The 12,229-nt window shown below is 48.1% G+C and overlaps 1 protein-coding gene across 1 annotated transcript; it reads right to left on the bottom strand.

Moving 5' to 3' along the window:
• Positions 1-1,546: 1,546 nt before the first annotated feature.
• On the bottom strand, positions 1,547-5,395 carry LOC136458395 (somatic embryogenesis receptor kinase 2-like). The gene is made up of 4 exons (XM_066458336.1): positions 4,859-5,395; positions 4,082-4,342; positions 3,068-3,982; positions 1,547-2,292 (listed from the first exon to the last, which is right to left on the bottom strand). The coding sequence occupies exons 1-4, from the start codon at positions 5,310-5,312 to the stop codon at positions 1,835-1,837; spliced, it is 2,088 nt and encodes a 695-aa protein (XP_066314433.1). The 5' UTR covers positions 5,313-5,395; the 3' UTR covers positions 1,547-1,834.
• Positions 5,396-12,229: the final 6,834 nt, after the last annotated feature.

Here is a 12,229-nt window from a genome sequence, read left to right on the forward strand (position 1 = left end):
ACAACATGATAAATGCTGTCATGTATTTTCTTCTTTTACCCTAGTTGTGTAGAGGCCAAAAGTGATCCTAGTGCTATTGTATCTTCCTAAAGTAATCAATTGAGATGAATAGAACTTCTTTTATTGAAAAAGCCAAATTCCATCACGAAAACAAAAGGATAATTTCAATTCTTAGTTTTTCGAGATACCCTACATAGCCGTTGATACATTCATGTTAAACACCACATCATTCGTCTTCACATATCCAATGCTTGTCTAGCGACATCACCTCATCCTATCTACTGCTTTAACATTCAGTAAATGCCATTCTTCTACACCAAAAAAAAAGGGGATATCTGACAATGAACATCTAACACTGAATATCTACACTAAATACTTGAACATTAGGTCTTATCCATCCTAGCAAAACATGGAACAGATACACTTGCGATTACCGAAATGATGAAACATCAAGTCAACCAACTTAACAAACAATGGAATTATTTGTTTGATGCTTTTTTACTTTTTAGTGGGTACATTAGTACATTACCTGAATTTATAGGTGCATTGCCTAGGTTCGGCATTGCATGACTCCCTAGTGCCACATGACCTGGTTTTGTAGACCTGCGGCTAACATATGAACCTTAGTAGCTCCAAATACTCCATTCCAAAATCCACTATCCTACAAGATAAGCAGTATCACATAGCAATGCAGCCTCACCTTGGGTGTCGTTCTTTTGGATCAGCTGCGTTCTTGTTCTTCAGTGCTACGTATAATTTTATTTTATTGCTTAGGTAGAGTCTATTTTGTCCAGCCTCTCAACCTCTAGCACAAAAAGCCCAGGACCACCACCGTGCGCTTTCACGGTCTGTGAGATTTCATCGCCTGACTGCCCCTGTGCGTGATCACAAGCCAGGACCCCAAACACGAACAGCAAACATGACAACACAACGAATCTATAGGTCACATGCCTTCCAGGACTCTTGGCTCCTTCCTCCCCTGCTGGGATTGTGCCAGCCATTTCACCCCAGGTCCAGGAGGATCGAGCCAAATTGGCATACATTTTTTTGACCGAAATATATTTTTTACACACTGTGAAACACTTTTTTGTGGACACACTTTTTTTACCGAAATACATTTTTTACAATATATTTTGATAACATATTTATTTACCTTTCTCTAGCATCAAACAAGAATACTATAGGATATTTTTTATGAACTTTTCTTAAAGTTTTAGGGACAAACCTCTGTGTTACTTTGGGATAAACCCAAACATTCTTCCTCTGTCTCAATTTTATGTTTTCTTTTGAGACTCGCCATCTTTTTCAAAAGACTAGTGATGGTACAGTGAAGGTGAAGGTTATTGGTATACGCGCTACAGGGAAGCTTCCGAATAAGATAAGGGTCCCAACTCCCAAAATCACTTATATGCCCTGTTCGTTTGGCTGATAAACGCTGGCTGAAAGTACTTTTGACTTTATAAGCCAAACGAACAGGGCAAAGGTCTCCACAAAAAAGTGTTGCAGGAAATGGCTGCATTCACATTCATCTACTGGTCTACTACTACCACGTAGAGGCTAGAGCACATCCAAGTCGGCATCCAAACAATGCACACTTTTCAGAGCGGTGGTAACGACACATCATTAGCATACAAGATCTCATGATCCTAGGCATGTGCTTCCTAAGATCAGTGATTACTAGCTAATTAGTAGAGCCTAGCTCAGATGCTTTCTAAGATCAGTGATTACTGACTTGTAGACAGGTAGCTAGGTTACAACAGGCCCATGACACACTGTCAGACATGTGACTCTTGCATGAAACGGTTACAGTGGATGGGTGTTTGCTGCACCTCCATCAGATGGTGCCCAGTTCTTGGAGTAGCTCTGCCATCGTCGGCCTCTGGTCCGGGTTCTCGCTGGTACAAGCCAAGCCGATCTTTGCCAGCTTGGCGGCCTCGGCCGCGGAGTAATTCCCCTGCAGGTTGCCGTCGACGAGCTCATCGACGTTGTCTGGCAACTGGGTCGTCGTCACCTTCCTCTTGCCGGTGAGCACCTGGAGCACGATGACCCCAAACGCGTAGACGTCGCTCTTCTCCGAGAAGCGGCCCACGGTGGTGTACTCCGGCGCGAGGTACCCCATGGCCGCGCTGGCCTTGAGCGTCGAGAAGACGAGGTCGTCCACGAGGAGCTTGTGCAGGCCGCACCCGGAGATGAGGGGCCTGTACGTGTAGTCCAGCAGGACCTTGTCCGCTGAGATGTTCTGGTGGACGAGGGCGGGTTTGTTCGTCCTAGTGCTGTGCAGATACTCAATTCCTGGAACACCAAAAAGATGCAGAATTTAGACGGCTGCAAGTGCTAAAAATTACCGATATCTCACACTGATAGAAACGGTTACTCTGATAAAAGTAGCACAAAAGGTTTTGAGACATGTCATGCAGAGCTTTTCAGTGCAGACAAAGTTCAGACTTTCAGAATGTGACTATTGCTGCGTCCCTGTCCTGCTCACATTCACAGGTTTCTGCACACCATGTGAGCTACCAGCGCAGCACGGATGAATCGATGTCCTCCTCTATTCTAAATTATATTTCGTTTGACTTTTTCAACCTTAAATTTAACCACTCGTCTTATTCAAAAAAAAAATTATACAAACATAGTTAAATTTAAGTCATTCTTGAAGAACTTTTGTTAATAAAGCAAGCCACAGCAAAAGAAGTGATATTTTGTATAATTTTTTGAATAAGACGAGTAGTCAAACTTAGGATAAAAAGGTCAAACAAACTATAAATTGGAACAGATTTAGTATTATCCATTGAATGAATCAATGCGCCCGTGCATGACACACACAAACTTGGCAAATTTGTAGAGTCGGTGCCAAATGTTTGCATGCATACCATGTGTTTTCAGGCAAAATCAACCGATCATGAAGACAACCAGTAGTAGTACTGTATGTGAACAAGTATGAACAGTGCTACGTGTGAATCCAGGAAAGATGTGGGCATCAGCAAACCACTAGTGGGGGATCAGTAGTGACACTGCTAACCAGCTGATAGCAAGAGAGTGACAGGGTGTGGTGCTCCACTCGAGGTACCTTTGGCGATGCCCTTGATGATGGAGATCTTCGTGGACCACTCGAGGACACGGCCGCTGCCGCCGCCGGCGTTGTCTGCGTCGGCGTCGACGTCGAGGAACTGCGACAGGCTGCCGTTGGGCACGAAGTCGTAGACGAGGAAGCACTCCCCGCGCGCCCTGGAGCAGCAGAACCCCCTCAGCGCGACCACATTGTCGTGCCGGAGCTCCGCGAGCAGACTCAGCCCCCTCAGGAAGTCGGCCTCCTCCTGCCGGCAGCACGTCTTGCCGAGCCGCTTCACGGCCACGGAGGTGCCGTCGCGGAGCGTGCCCCTGTACGTGGCCGCGAGGCCGCCGGCCTTCTTACCGCGCCTCCCGAGAAGGTTGAGCTCAGAGAAGTAGCGCGTCGCGGACTCCACTTCCTCCGTGCTGATCCGGAGGCTCTGGGCCAGCACGTCCTGCGAGAAGAAGCCCAGCCCGCCGCGCGCGTCGGCCAGCGGGTCCCAGGCGTTGGAGTACTCGAGGCTCGCCAGAGCCGACGACGCGCTCTTGCGAGCCGACGGCGACGCCTTCGCCGCCGAAGACGCGGCCTCGTTGCTGCACCGGCCGCCGGAGATCGTCGACGGCGAGCCCCCCGCGACCCTCTGCCGGCGCCACCGGCGATACGAGAGCGCGAACAGGCCGAGCCCCGTGGCTGCGAGAAGGGCCACGGCGGCGACGACCACGGCCGCGAGCGCCCTGGTCGATGGCGCGCGCCCGTTGCCGCCGCCGCCGCCGGAGGGCGTGACCTGCGGCGCGATGCCTGCGCTGAAGGGCTGGGGCCTGTCGGGGTCGATGAGGTCCGCCGGGGTGCACGGTCGGAGCGCGGGCAGCCCGGCGCCGCACAGGTCGCTGTTGTTCCCGTACTGGAAGCCGGCCTGCAACTTGGCGGCCAGTTCTTGGGACGAAGCAAGCAGAAAACCAATCAGCATTATTGTTTATTGCTCTCAAGAATCTATCGACGCCGGCCGGACTAATGGATGGATGGAAGCATTACCGGCGGGCACGCTGCCGGTGAGCGAGTTGTTCCTGACGTCGAGCGCGACGAGGCTGGGCAGCTGCGCGAGCCTGACGGGGATGGAGCCGAAGAGGGCGTTGAAGCTGAGGTCGAGGCGCGCGAGCAGCGGCAGGTCGCCGAGGCTGGCCGGGATGGCGCCGTTGAGGCGGTTGGACTGCAGGGCCAGCACGGTGAGCCTGGTGAGGTTGCCCAGCTGCGTGGGGATGCTCCCGGTGAGGTGGTTGTAGCAGAGCTGCACCACTGCACGGCCATGGACACATCAACATCAGCAGCATTAACAAAAACCGTCCGATTGGGGGTAGTACTGATTTGGTATGACCGTATGAGTAGAGGGGTAACAAAAATGGGAGTAAATCTGAAAGGAAATGTTGGCAATGGGCCAAGAAACGTTGCAATCTGAGCAACAGGAGCTGCTTCCTGCTTGGTTGCGACTTGGGACGGCAACATGACCTCTTCCAAAAATTCAACGGATACATGGTACGAGTAGTTAGGTACAGCCGCATTTTAGTTTTTGATTTGATTGACTTGGAGTGGAGAAACGCCAAGCAAGTCGACCGAAAACGAATTAAAAACACAGGGAGGGAGCGAGCGAACCAATCATCGATCCGAGGAGCAACTGCAACGCAGGCAGAGTCCACGGCGCGGCCACATGCATGCCTATGCGAGTCAGCGAGCGTGCGGCACGAGCAGGGTGGCGATGAAGGTTCCGAGGAATCTCGACGCGCATCTGACTAGATAGAGGCAGAGAGGCAGTACCTTGCAGTGATGCCATGGCGCCGATCTCCGGCGGGATGGGCCCCGAGAAGTTGTTGACGTCGAGGTAGAGGTCGGTGAGGGCGGCGAGCGCCGCCAGCTCCCGCGGGATGCCGCCGCGGAGCGCGTTGTAGTGGAGGTAGAGCCCCGTCAGGGAGCGGAGGCCCGCGACGGCGGGCGGGAGCGTGCCGGCGAGCCCCTTCCCCTGCAGCGAGACGTTGGCGACGGCGCCGCGGGCGTCGCACGCGACGCCCTCGAACCCTCCCGACGGTGGCGGCGCGCAGGGGTCGCGGCCGGGCGCCCACGACGGGAGCAGGCGGCCCGTCGGGTCCAGCGCGGCCCCCAGCGCCAGCAGCGCGCGCACCTCGCCGTCGTCCGCCTCGCGCGCCTCGCCCGGGCCCAGGGCGAAGAGGAGGAGGAGGAAGGCGGCGAGCGCGACGAGGCGGGCGGAGGCCATCGCCCCCGCGCGGCGCCTGTTGTGCGCGTGAGCTGGGACGGACAGGGACAGGGCGGCGCGTGGTGCTTGTTGCGGGTGGGGGTGGGCGAGGAGGGAGAGGAGAGGGGGGGAGGGCGTGGGCGCGTGCAGGGCTGAGGGCTTCGAGGAATGGAATGGCCGAGTGAGCGAAGGCAGAGGCAGCTGACCTGAACGGAGCTGAGTGGAGTGGTAGACTGGTAGTAGTGATAGTAGCGTGGCGGGATGGCGGCCCCCGAGCCGAGAGAAGCGGTCGGGTCAGCCGTGACCGTGACCGTATGAGCTGTGGACCTTGCATGTCAGTGGGTGCTTGCTGCTCTGCTGGGCCAAGAGTTTGGCACGTGCGAGTAGTGTACGTACGGAGTACGTGACAACAAGTACCCACCACAGCCTTGCATGTGAATATGTGATGTGACCAATGCAAAAGTTAAAATAGGATACCTTCTATTTTGTATTTTCCGGGCTGGCCACGGTTCATCTTCATTAATTATCAATAATAAAGGCGTATTCAGAATCGTTTAAAATCAAATCGACGGTCGCCTCACCTCCACGATTAAGAAAATCGTGCCAAACACCCCACTATAATCGATGATTTTTTCCACCGCCTTGAACTGGCGCTCGCTTTTTCTCTACAGCGGGGCGCGGCGCGGAGGCCGCAGTACAAATACAACAACGCACCATGGCTAGGACGCGGACCAAACACGCCCCAAAGTCTTCACCTTGTTTGAATGCTTGATCTCCGGTGAACTACGTGGAGTCCGATTCAATTACCGCCCAAAGAAAGTATCGGTGCATTACCACGCTCGCTGGCTCACATTTTGCTGGTCCCTAACTTTTATGATAATAACCGGAGAAATTAGCCAAAAAAATCAAATAAAGGCACGGCTGAAAGTATGTTTGAGAGGGTGGGCCAAGAGGTTAATAATGACCCGATGGCAGCAAGCTGCACCGGCTAGGAGTGTTTGGTTTCCTTGCTAAATTTTAGTAGCTAAACCATGAACTAAACTTTAATTACTGCGTGTTTAGTTTGGGTTATTAAAAGAGGTCTTTTAGTCTCTTTTAGTTAACATGTTTGGCTCTAAAGTGACTAAATGAAACTAAAAGGTAAGGTAGTTGACTAAAGTCTTTTTAGTCTCGTTTAGTCATAGTGTTTAGAAAAAAAAATAATTAAATAAGATTAGATTTAGCAAACTAAACTTTAGCGAGGGCGACCAAACACGTAAAACTAGGACTTCGCAACGTTTAGCGACGAATCCAACATGTCCTGTCGCTGCAGCTTGTGTCCGAGAATCCGACTTGGAATGCCAAAACCTTTGTTGCATTGCCTGCGACGTTTGGGGACTGGGGTTTGGCATTGCCAAAGCCCAGCTGAGCTGAGCTGCCAGTATTGAATTGATGAGGAGCCGGGCGTCACGCTGCAGCAGCAGTTTCAGTGCACATCAGTCCATCGGAAACTACTCAGAAGTCAGAACGTAGGGCCGGCCGACACTGTGAAGGCCGCAAACGAGAATCTATAATCATCGGCCCTGTTCGCTTCAGCTTATTAGCCTAACTTATTAGTGTTTTTCTCTCGTAATAAATTAGCTTTAGCAGTAGAAACCATCGATCAGTGGGACATGGATACTACTTTGTAGTACCATACACCGTTCATACAACAAGACTACTACTCTGAGTAAAAAAAAATAAAACAGAAAGTGATTACAACACCACCGGATGCTCTCTACTGTATTTCCGTTGACCTACTTTGCGTACGTACGCATGCAAAGAGTCATATGGAACTGCAGTTTGCTGACTCATCATTCATGTCATTATTCGGCCTCACATTCACATAGAAAACAATGAAAAAGTTTAAAAAATTCCATTAGCACTCACGTGTCATCCTCTAACATTTTCCTGCGTAATCTCCACTCTGCTCTCTCTCTCTCTCTCTACTGGTCAGGACGAAGAATCATGGATTGTGGTCGGTGGAGAGGGATGTGTTACGACGTCGCCTGCTACTACTTCCTCTGCTGCTGCTGTAGCGGATCTGGCAAGACAAGATGGTGAAGATGGGCCAGTGCTCAGGAGGTCCATCAGGCCCAGGGCGCCAAGCACACGCGTGACAGGCAACCAGTGGTGACACCGTGATGCGTTTGCCGACTCGACTCCAGCGAGCGCGTGATAAGTAGGAGATTGCGTGGAGAGAGGGCATCTATGAAATACATTGTAACCGAATTATGCTTCTTCTTCGTCTGAACCCAACCTATTGCTCTGCTGCCTTCCCCAACTCCGACCTGCTGCTTCCTTCCCCAAATTCCAGTATCGCTGTCGTGGTTCGTAACAGGATGCCACCTTTTTTTTTTTAGAATGGAGAGGGATGCCACATTGGCATGCTACGTAAGCAAGTTCTCACTCCAGTCACAAATTAGTGAGGTTTAGTGAATAAAATTCTACACCTTAACTACAAAATAGCTTTCTCATGTCGTGTTGAGTTCAAATATTTCAAAGTGATACACGTAGACTTATTGCCTTAACATAGTTTCATAGTATATATAATATTTATAGATGTATTATACTAAAACTTCACAGCCAAAATTTTAGGATTGACTTTCGGCTACCTCAAAATAGCACTTTTTTATGACCAGAAAATAGTGTGATGTGCTGATTACTATGATCCATGCCTATGATGGGCGTGGATGGGCGAGGACTGGGATTACAGGGGCTAAAACAACCGAGTATCGATATAACTAGCATTTAAAATACTTCGTCTTCAAATATAAGAGATAGAAGCATATGTATTTTGTTCTAAATCATAAGGGATTCTACGTGGCTTAATTTCCATATCGTTTATTAATGCCAAATCTTAGCCTTCTGTCAATGACTTAGCATCAGTTAATGGTATTCTGATGTCAATTCTTTCCTGGTGAGGAATTGGTCAATTAGTCCTTTAATTTCTCCAATCAAGTGCCAATTAAATAGATGGGATTGTGTTTTAATTAGAGGCACATGTGACCTTTCTCAACTCTCTTAATCCGTTCTACAATCCTGAGATCTTATTTCTGGATGGAGGGAGAACGCCATTACAAAGGTTTAAATAAGGTTGGTCTTGTAATTTTCTTCACCTCCGACATATACTCCATCCGTTTAAAATTGTAACTCATTTAAATTTTATCTTAAGGGCCTATTTGTTTGAGCCTTTGTTGGCTTCGCTGGCTATAAACCAAATGTTGAAACACAAATGTCCTAATTATTGAGAAGGCTTTTGAAAAAAAATGAATAGCATATTCTAAGGAGTTTTTCTGGCTTTTGAGGTGCTAAGAAGCTAAAAGTTTATTACAAAAGGCAATAGAAAAATGCCAACAGTCACAAGTCAAAAGCCAAAACGCTAGCTTTCAAGCTAAAAGCCATACAACAGCAATTCAAACAAACATGGCCTAAGTCAAACTTGTATGACTTTGACAAAATTTATAAACATATTAACATTATAATATTAAATAAATGCATATATTTCATGGTTTGTCTCATTAATCTTGTTTGATATTGTAAATGTGTATATTTTTCAATAAACTTGGTTAAAACTAGAGGAATTTAACTTAGGATAAAACTAAAACGACTTACCATTTCGAACAGATGGAGTATAGGACTTCAGACCATATGGCCATTTGCTTTCCTTTTTGTTCCCTTCTTCCCCCCAACTTCTTTCCGTCCTTTTTTCACCCCTTCCCTCCTCCATATGGCCGCCGGCATGTTGTATAAAATAAATACACATCGGCAAGCTCTGAAACATTTTAGGCTCTTTTTGATCCATAGAATTAACAACTAGTTAACTAATTTTTAGCCCCTAAGCATCAAACATACAGACTAATTGTTAATTCACTAGTCATGGACTAGTTGTTAGTTTACTAGCCCACTTGTAGAAGCTAATAAGACTAGTTGTTAGTCTTAGTCCATCCAAACAGACATTTAAGTTGTTGCATTGCGTGCACACCCAACTTCCGCTGAAATAGGGAAGTTCCCGTTATGCCGGCCGGGGAACTAGAATACTAGATGCCAGGTCTTTAGCTTTTTTACTTTTGTTCTCCAACTTTTGAAGCCTTCCTTCTTCCAATCACCTGATTAATTAATGAGTATACTTAGCATTAAACTTAAAGCACGGACAGGATCACGTGGCGGAGGTTTCTATCGAGTTTCACAGTCATGTTATTGTACAGTGATTAACTACTGCTTGACACGGCATCTGTGACTTAATTAGACTATTAGAGCATCGTCCCTCCATGGGCAGTGCGTGGTTCGCTAGTACTAAAATACACAGCATTGCTTTGCTTGACATATTTGTCGTTGTGAGAGGTAACTTTACCGTAAACAGAGCGTTGTGGAGATTTATGAGTCGTACCACAACGCTCCAATTAACTAAACACGTCAACAAATGTTGCCATCATCAGCGTCATTGTCTAATCTCATCTCCTTGGATGATTGGAAACACAATGTCACACAAACTAAAGACGGAGACCTAATAATTTTGTTTGTAAACAAGATTAGCTAGAGAGATTAGGCGCCATTAGCACGTGAAATGGACCGGATTTTCAAGCCTTCGACGACCTTTTGCTCTGAAGACTTTCTTGTGCTTCCCATGGAGCGGACCTGCTGGACCTTTTCGAAAGCAGCCCCAAGAGTCAACCAATCTGGCCGAATTTCTTACTTAATCTTGCATAATTTACGCTCAAACAAAACTTCTTCCGCCACGTTGCCTTTAAAGAAATTTTAGTTTGTTTGGCCCTATTCATTTCGCTGAAATTTGGCTTATGTTGATGTTTATGTTTATTCATTGTGGGAGGAAAACACTGTTCGTTCGCTAAAAAATATTGCTCCGTACTTTTTAATGAATGAATAGTGTTTTTCTCTCACAACAAATCAGCATAAGCCAAATTTCAGCGAAATGAACCGGGCTCGATTACTTTTTTTTTTATCTTTCACAATGTCGGGGTTGGCTAAGTTAAAAGCAAATTTAGACGATACATCAAAAGTGAGCAATTTGGATCTGAGTTTACATGTATGTTCCGGGAATATTTTACACTACTACAAAAAAGTAAGCCTCTATAGAGGCGGTTGCCCAACCGCCTTAAAAATGGATTTCTAGATGTGGATGTATTTCGAGCTGATCCTACGAATCGTTGCCTAGAAATCACAAAATTGGGATAAAATGGCAAAAAAATCATGAGGAGACCTGAAGGGTCGAGATGGCGGACTAAAGGGGGGTGAATAGTCTTTTCTAAAATTAATCGCGTCGGCTAACCGATATAAACGCGGAATTAAAACAATCGGTCTAGCCAAGACTATATCCCTCTATATATGTTCACTAGCACCTTGCAAAGATACTAATTATACAACTAAGGTGCCGGGCTAGCTAGAGCTCTCCTAAACAATTCTAGGAGCAAGGTCACACAAACCTATACCACTGGTACTTTAAGCAACAAGGGAGCTCCTACACATGCTAGTAAGCAAAAGCACAAAGCCAACTAAGCTCACTAGCAATGCTCAATAACAAGGCAACCAATACCAAATTAGAGAGCGCAAATACTTAGCTACACAAACTAAGTAATGTGACTAATAAGGTTACACAAACCAAATTAGCCACGCAAGGGAGCTACTTCTATGCTACACAAGCAAGAAGGTAATTAGCAAGCTACACAAGCTATCTAATTACAAGAGCAACTACACAAGCTTAATATGTATAAGAGCAATTGCAAGCTTGTGTAATGTGGATGCAAACCAACGGGAAGAACAAGGTTGACACGATGATTTTTCTCCCGAGGTTCACGTGTTTGCCAACACGCTAGTCCCCGTTGTGTCGACCGCTCACTTGGTGGTTCGGCGGCTAATTAGCATCACCCGCTAAGCCCGCACGTCGGGCGCCGCAAGAACCTACCCCTTGAGTGAGGGTAGCTCAATGACACGCTTTACTAGAGTTGCTCTTCGCGGCTCCCGCGGGGCGAGCACAATGCCCCTCACAAGCATTTCTCTGTTGCGCCACACAAGCTTCTTGCGCGCTTCGACGGAGATCACCACCAAGCCGTCTAGGAGGTGGCAACCTCCAAGAGTAACAAGCACCACCGGCTTGCAACTCGATCACCTAGTGCCACTCGATACAACCTCACGATGCAATCGCACTAGAATCGCTCACTCACACAATCGGATGATCGCTATCAAGTATGTGTGAGATGGAGGGCTCCTAAGCACTCTCAAGCATGGACACAAAGTCCCCCAAGGTGTTCTACACCAGCCATGGCCGAAGACCACTTCTATTTATAGCCCCAAGGGCTAAACTAGCCGTTACCCCTTCACTGGGTAAAAATCGGGCTGACCGGACGCTCCGGTCGTGTTGACCGGACGCTGGACCTCAGCGTCCGGTCGCTTGCAGACGACCACGTGTCCCGATTCCAACGGTCACTTGACCTGACCAGACACAGCAGCTTCAACTGACCGGACGCTGAACCCCAGCGTCCGGTCGTTTCCAGTAAGGTACCGACCTCGACCGGACGCGTCTGGTCACACTTGATCGGACGCAGCCAGTGTCCGATCACACTCCAGCTTCTGCGTCATCGTACGTTAGCCTGATCGGACGCAGCCTGCCAGCGTCCGGTGCATTCAGATCCAGCGTCCGGTCAGTTGACCGACGCCAGTATCTTCGCGATCAACTCATTTTCACTTCTAACTTCTTCACCCTTGCTCCAATGTGCTAACCACAAGAACTTGCATCCGGCGCAATAGAAAATAGGCATTCCATTCTCCCGAAAGTGCCGAATCCCGCCTCACAAGCTTGACGGTGTACACCACCATGTGTATGTGTGTTAGCATTTTCACAATCATTTTCCAAAGGATGTTATCCACTCAACTTGCCACGCCACTCGATCCTAGCGACGATG

This window comes from Miscanthus floridulus, chromosome 6, assembly GCF_019320115.1.
Source record: "Miscanthus floridulus cultivar M001 chromosome 6, ASM1932011v1, whole genome shotgun sequence".
NCBI lineage: Eukaryota > Viridiplantae > Streptophyta > Magnoliopsida > Poales > Poaceae > Miscanthus > Miscanthus floridulus.